At 37.9% G+C, this 18,942-nt stretch overlaps 3 protein-coding genes across 3 annotated transcripts; 1 reads left to right on the top strand and 2 right to left on the bottom strand.

Annotated features, from left to right (window-relative positions):
- The first annotated feature begins 228 nt into the window (after positions 1-228).
- On the top strand, positions 229-1,304 carry LOC111803883 (histone H1). The gene is made up of 2 exons (XM_023688488.1): positions 229-482; positions 717-1,304. Exons 1-2 carry the CDS (start codon positions 303-305, stop codon positions 1,149-1,151), a joined length of 615 nt encoding a protein of 204 aa, XP_023544256.1. The 5' UTR covers positions 229-302; the 3' UTR covers positions 1,152-1,304.
- A 3,208-nt stretch (positions 1,305-4,512) lies between these two features.
- On the bottom strand, positions 4,513-6,954 carry LOC111804323 (NAC domain-containing protein 37-like). Its single transcript, XM_023689083.1, has 4 exons — positions 6,876-6,954; positions 6,009-6,218; positions 5,651-5,922; positions 4,513-5,183 (listed from the first exon to the last, which is right to left on the bottom strand). The coding sequence occupies exons 2-4, from the start codon at positions 6,184-6,186 to the stop codon at positions 4,584-4,586; spliced, it is 1,050 nt and encodes a 349-aa protein (XP_023544851.1). The 5' UTR covers positions 6,187-6,218; positions 6,876-6,954; the 3' UTR covers positions 4,513-4,583.
- Positions 6,955-11,880: 4,926 nt separating this feature from the next.
- Positions 11,881-15,729, bottom strand: LOC111803124 (probable LRR receptor-like serine/threonine-protein kinase At4g36180). Its single transcript, XM_023687407.1, has one exon. The coding sequence runs from the start codon at positions 15,400-15,402 to the stop codon at positions 11,995-11,997; it is 3,408 nt and encodes a 1,135-aa protein (XP_023543175.1). The 5' UTR covers positions 15,403-15,729; the 3' UTR covers positions 11,881-11,994.
- Positions 15,730-18,942: the final 3,213 nt, after the last annotated feature.

Raw genomic sequence — 18,942 nt, 5'->3', positions numbered from 1 at the left:
CCTCTCTTCATTTTATGTGCATGAAAATGCAAGCAAAAAACAAACCCCGGTTTGTATTTATCCAAATCACCCTCCGATTTCGATCTCGTAATAACGACCCGTTTTCCTCCACGTGTGCGCTCCAGATCAATTTTTCCCTACAACTTGGCTATCCATGTCCACTTGAACTGGCCAATCAGAGTTCGTACTTCCCTCCACATCCAGATTCTTCTTCCCCTATAAATTCCTCAGTGTATTAATTCGTCTCCAGCATATTCGTTAAGCGTTTGGTTCTCGTTCTGTAATTTGTGGAAATTTTGATCATGTCGTCGACTGGGGAGGCTGAAGTGAAAGTTCCGGCGGAGGATTCTCCTTCTGCGGAGGTTCCGTCTGCGGAGGAGCCGAAGGAGTCAGAGAAGCCGGTGGAGGAGAAGAAATCCAGGACTCCGAGGGTGAAGAAGCCTAGGCAGTCTAAGGTGGCTTCACATCCACCGTACTTTCAGGTAATTTAGTCCGTTGATGTTTTGATTATAGCGTGACGAGTTTGATTCTGTTGATGTTTTGATTATAGCGTGACGAGTTTGATTCTGTTGATGCTTTGATTATAGCGTGACGAGTTTGATTCTGTTGATGCTTTGATTGTAGCGTGACGAGTTTGATTCTGTTGATCTTGATTGAATCGAGTCTTTATTCTGATGAATTGCGATGTATTGGTTGTGATTTTGTTGATTTTGCAGATGATCAAGGAAGCAATCACGTCGCTCAACGAGAAGAATGGATCGAGTCCGTACGCCATAGCCAAATACATGGAGGAGAAACACAAGGAAGTTCTTCCAGCAAATTTCAGGAAAATCTTGGCGCTACAATTGAAGAATTCGACGGCTAAAGGAAAGTTAAGGAAGATCAAGGCTTCGTATGAGCTATCCGAAGCGGGAAAGAAAGACAAGAAAGCTTCGAAGGTCGCAAAAGCGAATGCAGAGAAGAAAACAAAACAGGCAAGAACTACTAGAGCTACTGCAGGGAAGAGGAAGGACGAGGCAGCAAGTAAGGCGGCGAAGGCGGTGAAGAAGGTTGTTGCAAAGAAACCGAAAAGAACTACTCCGGCGAAGCCAAAGCAGCCGAAATCAATTAGGTCCCCTGCTGCTAAGAGGGCTAAGAAAGCGGTTGCGTGAACGTAGAATCGAACAACTTGTCTTCGATTTCTCTCTTGTGAATATCTTGCCTCCGAATTACGATCATGTAGTTTGTAAATTCTTGGTTCTATGATCTTGTAGTCTTTGCTTCAACTGCAATGGAAATAAATCCTTTCTTGGTCAGAAATTCAATAAACTGAAATAGAAGAAACAGACATTCGCTTCTGGATGTTTCTCTTACGATTCACACAGATCGCCATTAAAGAACTGGTTGAATCTCAGCCTTTAGATTCAAGACACATGGCTCAGGATTGGTGAAGAATCAGAGAGAAGAATCTCAATGGAAACCCACAGATTTACATCATTATGCGTCGCCTCGTTTGATTTGAATCAATCCCATCCATGGCCTATGGTTTTGATTTTCTCCGTNTGCGTCGCCTCGTTTGATTTGAATCAATCCCATCCATGGCCTTTGGTTTTGATTTTCTCCCTCCTGATTTAGGATTTTTTTTTTCTTTAATCCCGAGTCTCTTATGATATCTTTGAATAATTAAACATATTTTAATTGATAAAGTTGCAAGGATTAGGAAATAAGCCCAAAAATAGCCGTAATTTCAATGAATTTGTCAGAGTTATACCACAATATCAATGTCATCTTGGAATTTTTACTTCGATTTTTGCCAATTAATTCATCATAAATTTCTCAATTTTTGACTTTTTCAATAACCCATTTAATTTAAGTTTTAATTTCATACCTAATTTGATGTTTTATTAAATGCTACAAGAATTTGAAAAAATTAATTAAAAAAAACGAGATCAATCTTGTTTGGGCCTCGAGTTTGGTAGGACGGCCCATTTTCGTATGCTTTTGTCCCTATAAACCCGTGCTTCACAATTAGAAAGGTAAAATTGGAACCAACCATAGATCAAAAGTATTNTAGGACGGCCCATTTTCGTATGCTTTTGTCCCTATAAACCCGTGCTTCACAATTATTTATTTATTTATTATTATTTTTTTCCCCGAAAGGTAAAATTGGAACCAACCATAGATCAAAAGTATTTTTTTTAAAACAATTAGTGTAAACAAAATTTAATCCTTAAAAAAAAAAAACGAGAAATAATAATAATAGAGTGGTGATAAATGGGAGGAGACAAATATGNAAAAAAAAAAAAAACGAGAACTAATAATAATAGAGTGGTGATAAATGGGAGGAGACAAAAATATGTGGTGTGAATTTGAGTAAAAATAAGAATGCTTGTAGTAAGAAAGAATGGGGTGAGGAAGTCCCAAAGGTGGGATTGTATGATGTCACAGTCACACTCGTGTGGTAGCAGGACAACGATTGTGCGGTACTTGTGCTAACTTGGTGAACATGCCAACCGTATGGAAGTCAAACTTTGCGGACAACCTTAACGTATGATTGAGTCTCAAGTCACGTTTGAAAGAATGTTTTAGAAAACTTGAGCGAAAAAATGCATTTAAAGCAATTGGAAAGAAATCAATGTTATAAGCTAAGAGTAACTAACGACCACAACTTTGATACCATATAACTCAAGTAGGAAGAGTTTACAACTGTCCGAGAGAACTCTGACCCATATTTTACCATTTCTTCGGAATTGTCTGCTCATAGCACGATGGAATTGTCCGATTCTAGCCCTACGCGCTGCTTCAATGGCTCGATATGAAAGACGACCAACTCTACAACTTTGAATGTCATATCTTCCAAAACCAAGTTGTACCGTCCAGTTTGCAACCCCTACTACATCTGCCTTTACGAGATTTAAACACATCTCACTCTNGTATGATTGAGTCTCAAGTCACGTTTGAAAGAATGTTTTAGAAAACTTGAGCGAAAAAATGCATTTAAAGCAATTGGAAAGAAATCAATGTTATAAGCTAAGAGTAACTAACGACCACAACTTTGATACCATATAACTCAAGTAGGAAGAGTTTACAACTGTCCGAGAGAACTCTGACCCATATTTTACCATTTCTTCGGAATTGTCTGCTCATAGCACGATGGAATTGTCCGATTCTAGCCCTACGCGCTGCTTCAATGGCTCGATATGAAAGACAACCAACTCTACCACTTTGAATGTCATATCTTCCAAAACCAAGTTGTACCGTCCGGTTTGCAACCCCTACTACATCTGCCTTTACGAGATTTAAACACATCTCACTATAGTACATTTTAGACATGATTTTGTTGACCATATCTGGGTATTGACACAACAAGAGTAGTAAATGACTATTTAACATGAAAGCATGTAAGAGAGGTTTGAAATGGGCATGAGGCAATAGACAACACGTCCTGGACACTTATGACCGGAACATCCAACACACAATCATAGGCAACACACCTTAGACAAACATGATCGTGAAAGGTGGCATCAACCAATCAACCAATTATTGTACTTCAAAAACATTCTCCTAGACCTGTCGTTTTTGTCAACTTTTACACTCATTGCTTGTTTTGCTTTCTTGTTTCCTTCCTCTTTTCATTTGCATACACCAGTTTGTACACAATTCTAGTCTTTTTATTTGCTTTCAAAGTCATCTCTGCTAACCCACAATTCATTCCCGACGGTTATACTATGTTGAGGACGGTTTATATTCAGATTTAGATTATGTTGTTTGGATGGATTGTTATGTTGTGCTTGTTAGACGAACACGACTCTCCACAATGGTATGATATTATCCACTTTGAACATAAGCTCTCGTGGCTTTGCTTTGGGCTTCTCAAAAGGCCTCATACCAATGGAGTTAGTATTCCTCACTTATAAACTCATGATCATTCTCTAAATTAGCCGATGTGGAACTTTCATTATCAAACCGTGCTTACGAAGAACCCTAAAGAACAGGATAAGAGAGTGTAAGTGGATGGTGAAAGGGGAGAGGAGAATAAGCCAAAAGGGAAGGAGAGAGGACCATTGAGCCCACCGAAAAGACTGTAAAAAAGACAACGTAAGACATGCGTTTTTGTCCATTCAGGAACCGCCCTCCGACACAAACTGCACACCTCAAACTTCAAACTTGTCTTGCTTTCTTTTTCAGACACACAAAACCATGCACTCACCCACCAACTACCTCTCCCTCTCTCTCATATAATGTAAGTTCATGTAAACAAGTAATAAACGCTAGACATTAGGCAGTAGATCAGAGAAACGCTGAGCATCGAAGGGGGTGGACACTGAGTGGTGTGTCACCGAGGATACTAGACTCTGAAGGAGGTGGACACCGAGCATTGTGCCAGAGAGAATCCTAGGTCCTAAAATTGGTGGATTATGAAATCCCAAACGAAACATTTTTCTACAAAGGCATGTAAATCTCTCCCTAGTAGACACATCTATTGAGGAAAGCTGGAAAAAAAAAGTCCAAAGAAAACAATATCTGCTAACGTGGTTTACTCATTCATATCATACAAAAATAGATTATAAAGATATGATCCCAAGATCCATAATAACCCTCATCTAATAATACATATTTGACTCCAAGTTTGAACTTAAGAACCCTTTATACATGTTCTCTTCATCATCTACTCTATTTTGCATCAATAATATGGCCATGTCTACTGAATTATGATTGTGACTATTATTTTGTGCTCCAAACCTTGAATCTCCTTCTCCTTCAAATGCCTCATCTTGGCTCAATTGGGAAGCCACAAACTTGTCCAGTGCCCTCCAATCCGTCACCTTTGTGTTGTTGGTGTTGTTCCTTCTTTTGGTTGGTTGATGTTCTCCTTCATAGCAATCTGACAGCAAAGAAATGGAGCTTGATCTCTTCACCAATGGAAGAGATGGGCTCTCAAGCTGTGGAAGCTGTACAAATGGATCATTATATTGTAGGAGCTTCACATTCTCAGCTTCCATCTCCTGCTTACACATGATATTATTATGTTCTAATAATCCCTGTGGCGGTGGCTGCCTTGAGATGAACTCAAGCGGATCGATTGCCGAGCTGACTCCGATCGGTTCATCGTAGAAATAGCTCGAATCCCACTGCTCGACTGCCGTCTTTGATTGTCCCGTTGTTCGCTTCTTGAATGCCCTACATACCACCCACCCTTCTTCCTGAACAAACAAAACCAAATAAGAGGAACCTTCTCTTTAATAGACGCATTTTAAAACTTTGAAGGGAAGTCCAGAAGGAAAAGCTCAAAAAGGACAATATGTGGTGCTACAGTGAACTTAGGCGGGGACGGCTCTTTTATGGGTGTTTGGTAAAGTTGTGAAATTACAAAAAAAGTCGGAAGATGAATGATAAAACAAGGAAAAGTGATTGGAAGAAAGTGTCTTTTATTGACAAACAGGAAGGATTAAAAGGGCATTCAAAAAATTATATGTATTTGTAAGTATTAGCCTTTGACCTGAAGTTCTTCATTTGACATATTGATCATATTGTCTGTATAAAGTCAAAATGATGTTCAAAAAGACTAAACTTTCTTTTTGTTTTTACATTTTACACTTATATGAACATCATGATTGTAATTGTATGTATCAAAAATTATTAATCTTATTACTCAAATTGAAGAGCTTGCCTGGAGAGGGCCATTCTCGTCCGATTCTAATCTGTACTCGTGCATGATCCAATCAGTCTTTTGGCCGTTCGGGGCTCGCCCACGATAGAAGACGAGAGTTTTTCTCATACCCATGAGCTTATTCTTATCATAAACAGCCTTGTCTCTTCCAGTTGCCTTCCAGAACCCGGCCAACGTAGCCCTATTCGTCCTCGTCCCAGTCGGATATTTCTTGTCCTTATGACTAAAGAAGTACCATTCATTTTGCTCTTCATACCCAATCCAACATTTCTCTGCCCATCACAAACACAATTCTCATCAGATCATTACAAACAAAGAGATCTAGGGTTTGTTTAAAAACCCTAAAAATAAATGTTACCTTGAAGATCCCATGGCTCGATCCGATAAAGATCAATATCTTTGATGACATCAAGATCAATCTTTTGTGAAGCTACCTTCTTCCTTAGATAATAACCAACGAGCTCTTCGTCGGTCGGATGAAACCGAAACCCCGGTGGAACACACGATGACTCCATAGACTCCATAGACTCCATCATCACCACTAATGTTTCTCTCTATATGTGAATTACTACANAAAAAAAAAAAAAAAAAAAAAAAAAAAAAAAAAAAAAAAAAAAAACATTAATCCTCTCATGATGGAAAGTGAATGTATAGATATATAAATGAATGTGTGTTTATATATATGTAGGGGTTGATGGAAATTGGCGAATGAAATGGTGGCACGTGGAATGATAGATAATGATGAGTTGATCTGTGAGGGGAGAATAAACCGCGTGTGTTATAAACAAAAGGCATTAAATGAGAGATAATGATTATTTGTGGTGAAAAAAGTGGATGAAGAAATGATGAGGGAAAGGGAATGTTTTTTTTGGGAGGAAAAAATGGAGGTGGTTGAAGGAATTCGGACAACTAAGGGGGTGTTGGTTTGGGGCTAATCATGCTGTCCTGCCTTGCTAAATGCTGGGAATCATAGCTCAAGAACAGGGTTTGATGAAAAGCATAGTTATTGGAGTTTGGGTTTAACAACTGACGTGATTAGTAATCACCGATTAGCACGCGCTTCTCCAAAGCTAAAAGGCAAAAACAAAACAAACAAAAAAAACTGTGTTTTTGAGTCTGATTCAGAGGGGGTTTTTGTCTGGTTGTCGAGAATTTTGAAGCACCACCACTTTACCCTAATCTCAAATTCCTCTATCAGTAACTACAAAATGGTGTTGGTATGTACCTGGGAGGAAACAAGTACAGCCACCAGCGGCGGAGGTGGCGGCGGAGAGAGGAGGAGGAGGAGGAGGAGGAGGAGGAGGAATTGTAATTGAAGGTAGTGTGTAGGGGGGAATGGGGGAGTGAAAGGGATATAAAAGAAGGGTTTTGGGTACTGTGTAGGCTCAGTCTCTTGCGCATGGGTTCATGCCTGTCCCTACTTCCATGACGTCTTTCATTCTCTCTCTCTCTCTTCGCATTTTTTACAGTTTTACTCGACTTTTCTTTCTGCTGGTAAAATGTGAAAGGAAGGCCCACCCTTAAGTAACTTTTTATTATTACTATTGCCGTTTAAGATATATGGTGTCTTTTCGTGACATACGGATAAATAAGAGATGCATGAATGATATCACATTCACAATTATGATGATTATGAAGATATAATGAAAGTTACTATATATATTCCTGGTCTTCGTTAGATAACTCTGTCAATTGTCTAAAATACTCTTGACTTTACTTGTAAAACGAACTTTTTCAAATGGTTAAGAGTCTACTATTGGATTATAATATGCAATCATAACATGTGAGATCCTACATCGATTAGAGAGAAAAACGGAACATTTTTTTTATAAGAGTGTGGAAATCTTTCCCTAGCAGATGCGCTTTAAAACCATGAGGCNTTTTCTTTCTGCTGGTAAAATGTGAAAGGAAGGCCCACCCTTTAAGTAACTTTTTATTATTACTATTGCCGCTTAAGATATATGGTGTCTTTTCGTGACATACGGATAAATAAGAGATACATTAATGATATCACATTCACAATTATGATGATTATGAAGATATAATGAAAGTTACTATATATACTCAGGGTCTTCGTTAGATAATTCTGTCAATTGTCTAAAATGCTCTTGACTTTACTTGTAAAACGAACTTTTTCAAATGGTTAAGAGTCTACTATTGGATTATGATATGAAATCATAACATGTGAGATCCTACATCGATTAGAGAGAAAAAACGAAACATTTTTTTTATAAGGGTGTAGAAACCTTTCCCTAGTAGATGCGCTTGAGACTAATAGTAATATGTAATGGGACAAAGTGGACAATATCTACCCGCAATATCTACCGGGGAGGTGGGTTTAAATTGTTATGAATCATAATTAGAGTGGAACATAAAGCTGAGCATTTTAGTTCGTGCTTGATTCTTGTTATTAAGTGAAATTTTGTTTTTGAATTTTATTTTAAATTAGAAAAACATAAAAATAAAATATTTTTCCAAACAACCTTTAAAAATAAGAAACAAGAAGCCTTTTTTCAGGAAAAAAAGCTCAGATAAATTTCAGAAACACGTGATCTAAACCAATAACTCTATATATAAATATCCTGTGATGATTAGAATTAAAAAAAAGTACACATCATATTTTAAAAAATATATTTTATTTTTCCAGAATTTAGATAAAAATACCATTTTGTATGGGTCAATCAATTTAAATATACACAAAAAAGAATTAATAATATTCATCCATGAAAATGAGAGAAAATAATTTAAGAACACACATCAACCACGCTGGCAGAATAAATGCGATGCCACGTAATGCCGCCAAAAGTCGACCTCCCACGCTGGACACTGACTCGTGGCGTCTCTAACTGACATGGCCTTTATGGACTCGAACGGTTAAGGAAGTAAGGAATAAAGAAGTGGTGAATGGGATGGCGTTGGGGGTATTTTCGTAAATTAGGTGGAGAGGTTGAATTCCGGTCAGCAAATGATTTCTCGACAAGTACTTTGGAGAAGAAAGAAACAGTTGTCCAGAAAGGAAAGAGAAAAGTACAAAAAGCATGGCCACGTGTCAGTCAGTGGTTGGTGGTGTTTTTTTTTACTTTACGTAGCACATAAACAAAGCAAACGAAAAGGAATTTTGAAAATATATATTGAGTAAATTAGGGAGTGATTTTATTTTAGGGCCAAATTAATTAAATTTATAGTATATATTTTTAAGCAAGAGATTTAATTATAAAGTATAATTAATTGAAAACATTATTATATGGATTGGAAAAATAATAGAATTAATTTGAATAAAGGAAGAATAGGGTTGAATTAAGGGCAGTGGTCCTTTGCGTGGGTTGAAGAAAGAAGGCAGTGGGGAATCTCCGACATGTCGTTTCATGATCTGATTATAGATAATGGTAAGTTATCAACGTCATTAGCTATGAAGACAATGATTTTATCAAGTGTCTGCTATGGACGTGCTGGTCGGAGCACTAAAACGATTAATGTTTGGTTCACTCGGGCGCCGCCTTTAAGAAAGTGACCTGAATTAGTCGAAACGCCGCCCACCTCAGCCGTGAGGGAGTGGTGCATCCGGTGTTATAGATTGCGTTTGCCCACGCAGGACGGTGGTGGTGGTCGGCTGCAGATCCAATCATGCGGCGGACCGCATCATTAACCCACCCCCCACCCAAATGGGTTCCCACCAAAAATTCCATTTTTCTCTGGAATTCGTGTAAAAAAAGAGAGACCCGCTAGTTAAAAGGTTGATCAATCATTTATAAATAAGAAATATATCTCTATTGGTACTCGAGAGAAAAACAAAAAATAAAACCATAAAAAGTTATACTCAAAATGGACAATATCATAACATTGCACAGGTTTATAATTTTTAAATTCTCTCATTTAATTTCTTAGAGGTGATGATTAATCAAAATGGTTTAAACATGTTAGGCAAACATACGTTAAACATTAATAATGCAATGTGGAATATTTTTGGGTCTTATTCATTTACCTTGGAAAGTATAATTTGTTAGATTAATTGGATTTAATCATAGCTACTTAGGCATAATCAAGATTATTAGTAGTCTTTTAATAATGTGATGTAGACCAACTAACCAAATTCTAACCCCACCAGTTAATTCTCAAAAAAAAGAATACATTTGCTAAAAGGTCCTTGTATAAATGGTTAATTACACCATACAAATTAAAACATCTTATAAAACATATTCAATTTTAACTGGGCCTATCATTGGTATTATAGATTCCACTTTATGGTCAGGGTGGGCTTTAGTAGTATGAGTAGCCCATTTGGATAGGCATGAGCGAAGCCCAATAATCATCCATAAATGGGCTGAGGCCCAAATAAGATTGGTCGAGCCCGGGCACGTAGTACACTTACCTGGTCAGAAAAAGGGACTGTGATCAAAGATTTAGGGAATCTCTTGGTGGGACCCCTTAGTATTCTTATTTTACTAATTTTAAAATAATTTAATATATAAATATGAACTACGCATAGAAATGGATTTGCTTTTTTATTTTTGCCTGTCTAGTAAACTATATTATTTTACAAAAAGTCTATGCACAAGATAAGCTTAATTCAATTGAAAAATACTTCAATATTTAATTATATGTGTTCATACACGGATCTAACATAAATGGATTCACACCGACTAAGAAAATAGTCAGTGAGAAGAGAAAGGTGTTTGGATTAAACGTCGAGACAGTAAAAAAATGTGTTTGGCATACACATAGACGTTGAGCAAGAATTGGCGTATTGTAAGCATCTCAATTTTCTAGTGTATCTAAGGTTTTTAGGGGCACACATTAGGTTGAAACAAGATTAAGGTCGGTTTGATATGAGCTTATTAGGTTATCCTAGGTCGGTTAAACTAATTCAATTGAGTTCTAAGCTGCACTGACCTAATTGAGTAATTGAGTGCAGATTGTCAAACTTCAATTACCATTTCAAAGATTGATAATTCAATCTTCTACTGTATGTATTAAAAAAAAAAAAAATTGAAATATCAATGTAAAATTTTCATCAAGAACTCGAATAAGAATGATGTGTTTGCTTATACCCTCCTATCATGTCTACTCAACGTGGAGTCTCACTCATGCAAACATAAAACACAACATAACTACTATAAAACGTCGGTCTTGTTCCTCAATTCCACTCATTAAGAGCTTCAAATGACTTCGACTTGATATTCACAATATTAAATCATCACTAGTTCAAATGTGACTTCAACTTGACATTAACACCCACTGTACAATGATATATTAAATATTTTGCCTTAAATGGATTATTTGTATGGGAACAAGAAAATAACTAATATTAGAAGTGAAAAACACGACAGGATAACAGCTGAATCCAATGACATTTGAATTATTTTCATTGGAGGACCAAGGACTAACAACAAAATTATTGTACTTTCGACAAGATTTATTTTTTAATATAAAATAAAAAAAACAACGGTATTATTTAGAGACAAATTTTATGGAAAACTTAAGTCACAAATAAATGGCATATTTAAACAAGGAACACTCAACGGTCACTGCTTCCACCTTGGACTCATACGCCCAAAACATTTAAAGAAAAACAAAACCAAATTCCAACATGATGCGTTTTATACTCATGTTTTTAACCTATTGGGCAGAAAAATTATTGAAGCAATTAAAAAAATCAGAAAAAGGCTATGAATGAGCAATTAAATATAGGGTCAGAATGAGTAAGAGTACCCACCCACGAGGCCACGATGTTTTACTGAAAACTGCAGATTAGATTCAGACAGGCTGTACCCAAAAAGAAAGCTACTCAAAAGGGCTAAAAAGATTACAATTTTGAAAAGAGCCGAAAGGATACCAATTGGATAGCGAGAAAAGTGGATGCGTTGAATTGGGTGGTCTGCGAGGTGCATTAAAAATCAAACCTTTGGGTGTTGCTGCCGTCGTGATTTGCCACCTTCATCGCCTTCAAACTCACAAACTACAGATCAGAAACCAAGACATTAACGGCTACATGGACGCCTCTGGGAACCACGTGACCAAACACAGACACAGAACCTGCTTTGCTTTTGTCGTGTTTTTGAGTAAAAATGACACTTTTAGTCCCCCAACACACAAAAAAAACTAAAGACATCGGCCTTCGTCCCTAACCGTTGACAGTTTGTTTTTGGTTTAAGATAGTTCTCCACAGGCCCCCGCGGCCAGGCTATATCCACTTTTCTCCGTAAGAACACAATGATGAAAGCCCCAAAAAAAGAACGGATAAAATGACATTTTAACAGCAAGAGGGAGAATTAAAAAAGAGAAATTACATTCAAATCAGTTGCGGTTAAAAATTTCAAAGTGATTGATGAATGGGTTGATTTGGTTTATGGGTTCGGTGGTGAGAGTTGGGAGGTGGGATCGGCCGAGGATGGGATATCGGGTCCGACTCGACAACCTTCGAGCATGAAAACGATATCCGACATGGTTGGCCGATCACGGGGATCGGGTGCAGTGCAAAGCAATCCAACTTTTACACCTAGTAAGAACTCCTCCCATTCTGATGACTCCGGATCCAGCTCAAGCAATCCTGGTTCTAAAAGCTCAGTAATTTGGCCTCTCTGCAATTGCTTTTTTACCCACTTGACAATGTCTTCATCTTCTGTGAACATCACTGGTTTCTTCCCTGTTAAAATCTCGAGTAACACAATGCCAAAGCTGTAGACATCAGATTCCTTGGTGGCCTCCCCTGTTAATACTGCTTCCGGGGCAATGTAGCCCAATGTGCCTACTAAGGTAGATGTGGATGCTTCGGTAGAGGCCATGAGAGTTAATCGATCGAGCCCGAAATCGGACAAATGAGCTTCGAAATCGGCGTCGAATAGAACACTTTGTGGCTTAACATCTCCATGGATAATGGATGATGAATGAAGAAAGGCTAAGCCACGGGCGATTCCAAGAGCAATGAGATGCCGCATTGGCCAATTTAGAACATGACCATCTTGGTGAGATGCTTCCTGAAGGAGAGTGGCAAGGTTTCCATTAGGCATGTAGTCATATACTAACAGCCGCATATCAGGTGGGCCAGCATAGTAGCCACGAAGAACAGTGAGATTGCGGTGCCTAACTTTTCCCAATGATTCAGCTTCTTTTCTGAACATGTTTTCGTCCAATGATCCATTTGAGAGGCGGCGGATTGAGAGCACCATGCCATCATTGTAGCAAGCTTTGAAAACCAACCCATAACGGGTTCTGCTTAGAACATTTTCTTCGTCGAATTGCCTTGTTGCCTCGATTGTTTCCGCCAAGGTAATCTTGTTGTTGAACATTACAAGCTTTGGCCCTCCATTTTCTGAGCTTCCACGGCCACCACTTGCCGCAGAGCTAACCCTTGCTGGGCTTGTTTTCTTCTCTCCAGACGCCTTCTCTTTGAGCCTCTTCCGCCATCTCAACAAGCTGAAAATGTAAAAGCAGCAACACAAAGTCAAGAGGCAAGCTCCACTGGCGGCCACTGCAATGAAGAGTATCAATCTCTTCATTCTGTCCTTTTTCTCTGTATCCTTACAATACCGAGCCAATGGTTTCCCACATAAATCAGAATTGTTAGCAAACACAGATGAACTGTTGAATCTAGAGCCTAAAGAGGGTGGAATTTCGCCTTCTAGACCATTACTCGATACGTTTAAGCTCGCCAATCCGGTAATGGAGCTAAGATTAGCAGGGATTACACCACTTAAATTGTTGGATGAGAGGTCGAGCGAGGTTAAGTTCGAGAGCTTCGACAACGACTCCGGTATGCTACCCGAAAGATGATTTGAGTTCAGACGGAGAGATTTTAAAGACGAGCAACTCGAGATCGCCTCTGGGATTTCACCAGTCAATTTATTCCTACCCAAGTCCAGCTCTAGCAGATGAGATAAACGAGACAGATCGGCCGGAATACGACCTGAAAGTGCATTTGAATGGACCTCCAAAATTTGTAGATCAGAGCAGTTACCTAGCTCGGAAGGGATCGAGCCGGAAATGTGATTGTCTGATAATGACAGAGAAACAAGTGATCGAAGAAACCCATAATTTGAAGGGATTTGACCGGAAAATCTGTTTGAGCTTAGATTCAAGTAGCGCAAACCCATTAAACTACTGAATCCTTCAGGAACATTCCCAGATAGCTTGTTTTCTTGTAATGCAATTACCTGCAAATTAGGCAAACCAGAGAGCTCAAATGGCAACTCCCCGGAAATATTCTGTTTGCTCAAGTCCAGAGTGGTTAATTTGAAGAGATTCCCAAGACTGGACGGAATCATCCCGGAAAGACTGTTGGCGCTGAGATTCAAAATCTCAAGACGACTGAGATTCCCAATGCCAGTCGGAACATTACCGGAAAATTCGTTCCCACCGAGCTCCATTGCTGTTAAATTCCCAAGCGCCATTAGCTCCAGCGGAATGGTTCCGTTCAAGCCGTTGTCCTCTAAATTCAAGATTTCAAGCGCCAAGAGATTTCCCAAACTGGCCGGAACTGTGCCGGAAAAACGATTTCCTCCGAGAGACAACTGTTTCAAATCTCTCATATAGCCCAAAAACGGCGGAATCTCTCCGGTTAAGCGATTCCTTTCAAAATCAATGACAGAAATCGAGGCGAAGTTCTTGATTTCAGACGGAATGACGCCGTGAAATGAATTATTCGCTAATCTGAGCTCTTGCAGTCCCGAAAGATTCCCAATCCCAGGCGGAATCTGGCCGGAGAAGTGATTGACGGAAAAATCCAAGAGTGTCAGAGTGGAAACGCCCGTTAACCACGAAGGGAACTCTCCCGTTATCTGATTGTGTTGGATATCGAGGACCTGTAGAGCACTAAAACACGTTGCTGTCTGAGATTTGACAATGTCCGTGAACCCATTAAATCCAAGTTGAACGATCCGAAGCGACGGCGGATGCGTCGAGACATTGCAAAACATGGAGTAAGGAACTGAACCAGAGAGACTATTATGCGAGAGTGAAATAACTTGAAGATTCGGAAGAGCTCCAATAGCGGCGGGGATTACGCCTTGGAGTGCATTTCCTTCAACGCTCAAATGAACGAGCGAAAAACAATTCGCAAGAGCCGAAGGCAACGTCCCTTCTAAAACATTGTGGTCGAGCCAGAGATGTTTAAGCTCTTGAAGCTCACCAAAGCTCGCCGGAATCTCCCCGCCGAACATGTTGAAAGAGAGATTAACAACCTGAAGCTGTGTCATGTTCACAATGCTCCTTGGAATCTGACCGGAAAATGCGTTCGACGAAAGATCGAGATACCTAAGGCTACTCGGAAGGTCGCCGGGGATGACACCAGAGAGGTGATTCTCCGCCACGTTGAGAATACGGAGATTACTCATATTCCCAAACTCCGCCGGAATGCCACCGGAAAACGAATTATACTGCAAGAAAACGGAACGCAGAAACAGACATTTGGACAAAGAAGACGGAATGGTACCATTGAAGAAATTGGAACGGATACTCAGCTTCCTCAACATGGGCAAATTGGGCAACTGATCGGTCAATCGACCAGAGAGTTGAAGACGAGGCAAACGGAGTTCAGTGACTCGATTATTGGTACAAACAATACCCCGCCAGTCACAGGGCGCCAATGGGGTGGAAGAATCCCAAGCAGTCAATGCACCAAGAGGGTCATGTAAATTAAGTTTAAAGGACATCAATGCCTGAATCTCCGGCAAACTTCGGGGTCTAGTGTCGGCAGAGGAGGAAAACAGAGCACCCCAGAGGAGCAGCAGCACCAAGAATAACAGAGGAGGCTCCATGGCTAAGAAGAAAAACAGAAACCCACCAAGACTAACACAAGGAATGAAGAAGCATGACTAAAAATGGCGGACGTCAAAAAAGCATAGCGAATGAAAGAGAGAGACGTTGAAGGGACCCAGAGAAGGAACAGTGACACACAAAAAAGGAACAGGGAGATTCAGCGAAGAGACGCAGAAGCAGAGGAGGCAGAGGAAGCAGAGGAGGCAGAGGAGGCAGCAGAGGGTGTTTGTTTGATGAAAATGGGGAGAGGAAGAAGGGGAAAAGGGGGAATATTGATGGAGACGGAGATGGAGATGAAGATGAAGATGGGCTGGGCCTCACGTTTTAGTCTCTTCTCATGTGATCTTGCGTTTTCTCCCATCATTATTACGCCCTCTCCTTTAATTTCCCTCCCTCCTCTATCAATTATTTTCTTTTCATGCCTCCCTTTCCTATTTATTATAATAATAATAATAATAATAATAATAAAACTTATCATACCCTAAGTTTATATTTATTTTACATATAAAATGTAACGCTCAACTTCACTCCAACTGGATATTCTTTGTTTCAATTTATTGCGTATGTTCGTTAGCCTCACCATTTATAAATATGCTAGAAATAAGTTTCCACACTCTTGTAAGCAATACTTGAGGTGAATTGTGAGATTCCACGTCGTTTGGAGAGGGTAACGAAACATTATTTATAAGGGTGTGGAAATCTCTCACTAACAAAAGACGTTTTAAAAAAGTGAGGCTAACAGCAAACAAGATACATAAAATTAATTAGGAAGCCCGACAAGTATACCATTGTATTAAATTTATTGGACAATCTTTTTGCATTAAAAATATAAAAGGATAATGATGTTGATGAGTGAGTGAGTGAATGAATCATTTGGTTGTATGGACATTTTCGCCCTTAATATTATATTATAAGACGTATGCCTTTAATTTTATTATTTCATTTTTTTTGGTTGATATAAAAAAGGCTAAAAATGTAATCTCACTATCAATAACAATAATATTCATTTCCAGACGGATAATAACTTGAAAAAAAAAATAATAATAAATTTTCAGACGTGGAAATTCCTTCCAATTTTAAATGCCATTTTTGCCCAAGAACACCTTTTCGTCCTTTACAATTTTATATATCCATATACTTGTTTGACAAAACGATAGTATATATAAAGGTCAAATTATTTATTTTTTTCTTATTTTTATTTTCCAATCTTTACTTTTCTTAAAAGAAGCATTTTTGGAGTTATTATGGTAATAAGGTCAAAGGAAAAAAAATCATAGGATCGAAATATAATTTATTAATATTTTTTTTTATAGAGATATGATACTTTTTCCTCCCCATATTTAATGCACAAAATTTGGAAAAAGTAAGCTACATATTTTAGGTTTTGAATTCAACTTTTTGAGCTTAATGTGTCGACAATGTCACAATTATAGTCTATAATATGTCATTTTCAATTAAATTACTTATTAACGGACTTTTTTATCCTTAAATATTATTCTCATCCATACTTTAATATATACAACGTCTAATGTTTTGTCTTTGACATTTGATGATTCCAACATTAGAATATTCCCATATATCAATACAATTTATTTTAACATGTTTTATCTTCAGTTACATGTTCCTGGCATACGAATAATTAAACTCCTCCCATTTTATTTGACCAGGAAGAGAACACAGTTTAAATCATTTTCTTATAAAATAATACTTTCTCAAATTTTGTTTAATATTTGTTTAAATTTGAAATTTAATTTGAATTATTTCTGTCTATGTTAGCGGGAAGGGAGTTGGTTGAATGTCATAAATTCTTTCCCTTTTCCTTTTATTTATTTATTTTATTTTTTTATAATTACTTTTCAAAATTCTCGAGGTTTTCATGGTCAATGTCTACCAATAATTGCCCACTAATCCTTCCACTCTCCTTTTTCCACCGTCCTTTTTAAAAAATTAATAATAATAAATTTTGTTCTAATTCAAAATTTTGACTCCAATTCTACCCGACAAAAAAAAAAGAAAAAAAATTAAACTCAACTTAAATTAGTTGGATTATCGAGTCATATAAATAGTTTTACTGACTCTTTATATTAAAAAATATAGATATAGTGAATTAAAAAAAGAAAATGTTATTTGTATGCATATAAATTAATTGTTTTCACGGGAAGGTACGAGTAAATACGGAAATGGAATAATGCAAGTCCCAAAGAGGGGAAAATATTGATGAGAAAATAAAAGTTGCAGAAATAGGGTCCAATAACTGCATAATTGATTGAGGGGTTGAGGGGTTTGGTTCAGCTTTTTCAGGACATCCTTTATTACCAGCCCAATCTACGCTGTTTCACCTTTCCTCTGCAACCTTCAACTGGGCTTTCCTACTGGGCCCAGGCCCAACATTCTCTGTCCACGACCCATCATTTTTCGACGATCTGCTTGTTTTCCAATCGGCCCATAACTTTCATGGCCCAGTTTTTATCTGATTTTATGAAGCCCGCTTTATTTTCATGAAAATTGATTTCTCCGAACCAAATTATAATTATAATTTAACATATATTATAATATTATAAAATAAATAGTATACAACTTTTATTGCATAAAACATTTAATAAATTTACTCGTAAAGTTTACGTGATAACAACAAGTATTTTATCATTTTTTAAATATATTATCGAGAACAATTTTTTTAAAATATAAACCGGTAAAAATAAAACTTAATCCACCGACCATTTTGCCAAAACTCAATAAAATATGTCAATTAGAGTAAAGTTTATCGATAAAAGCATTAAATTATCGATGAAAAAGAAGAGAACTTCCAATATCTAAAAAAAAAACCATGGAAGTAGAAAGTTTTAGACTCTTAATCCTCCATAGTATAGTTGAAATCATTGAAATCATGATAGTAGTTATGAGATCACTGTCTGTTTGAGAGTAGATATGTTTAAAAATTGTGAGGCTGACGTAGATACGTATAGGGTGAAAGCAGACAATATCAGTTAGTGGTGGGGATTTGGCTATTACAAATGGTATATAGACATCGGGCAGTGTGGCAGTTCACGAACAAAAGCTACTAACGGTGAGATTTGACTCGTAAACATCTTGAAGCCCAACTCTTGACACATTCCTCATAGTTGAATTGTCAAAAATATTTGGCGAACTCTTTGTGAAAGAAGAAGCAACCCCATATGAAACCAAGTGGATGATATGATACAATCCTCAAGATTTTCTAATTCCCATTCCACACAACATATTTCCCACCACAAATATCGAATCTGGTTAGGTAGAGACAGAGAGAGGGAGAGAGAGAGATTATGACATGAAAGCTTCTTGTAACGCACGTGGCGTTCTTATTATGGCTGCCCCTTCTGGTTGAGGTAAATGAAAACAGACAGCTCCCTGCCCCAAAAGCTACAATCTTGGAACCCATTTAAGATATGAGGGACACCAATTCATGGCTTAAATTCATCCACCAGCCACTTTCAATCACTGTTCGCCCTTTCAATCTTGTGGATGATGAATGAGTTGACGTTGATACAAACTAGCCTTCA

Source organism: Cucurbita pepo, chromosome LG10 (genome assembly GCF_002806865.2).
Source record: "Cucurbita pepo subsp. pepo cultivar mu-cu-16 chromosome LG10, ASM280686v2, whole genome shotgun sequence".
Taxonomy (NCBI): domain Eukaryota; kingdom Viridiplantae; phylum Streptophyta; class Magnoliopsida; order Cucurbitales; family Cucurbitaceae; genus Cucurbita; species Cucurbita pepo.
The sequence above is the reverse complement of the archived record's forward strand: the minus strand, read 5'-3'. Positions and strand labels throughout refer to the sequence as shown.

Bases quoted from the DNA above. Each gene is read 5' to 3' on its own strand.
- LOC111803883 (XM_023688488.1), top strand. From the start codon at position 303: ATGTCGTCGACTGGGGAGGCTGAAGTGAAAGTTCCGGCGGAGGATTCT. The intron at 483-716 runs GTAATTTAGTCC...TTGATTTTGCAG, and splicing joins CACATCCACCGTACTTTCAG to ATGATCAAGGAAGCAATCAC.
- LOC111803124 (XM_023687407.1), bottom strand. From the start codon at position 15,402: ATGGAGCCTCCTCTGTTATTCTTGGTGCTGCTGCTCCTCTGGGGTGCT.
- LOC111804323 (XM_023689083.1), bottom strand. From the start codon at position 6,186: ATGATGGAGTCTATGGAGTCTATGGAGTCATCGTGTGTTCCACCGGGG. The intron at 5,923-6,008 runs GTAACATTTATT...TGTGATGGGCAG, and splicing joins CGAGCCATGGGATCTTCAAG to AGAAATGTTGGATTGGGTAT. The intron at 5,184-5,650 runs GCAAGCTCTTCA...TTGTTTGTTCAG, and splicing joins ACGAGAATGGCCCTCTCCAG to GAAGAAGGGTGGGTGGTATG.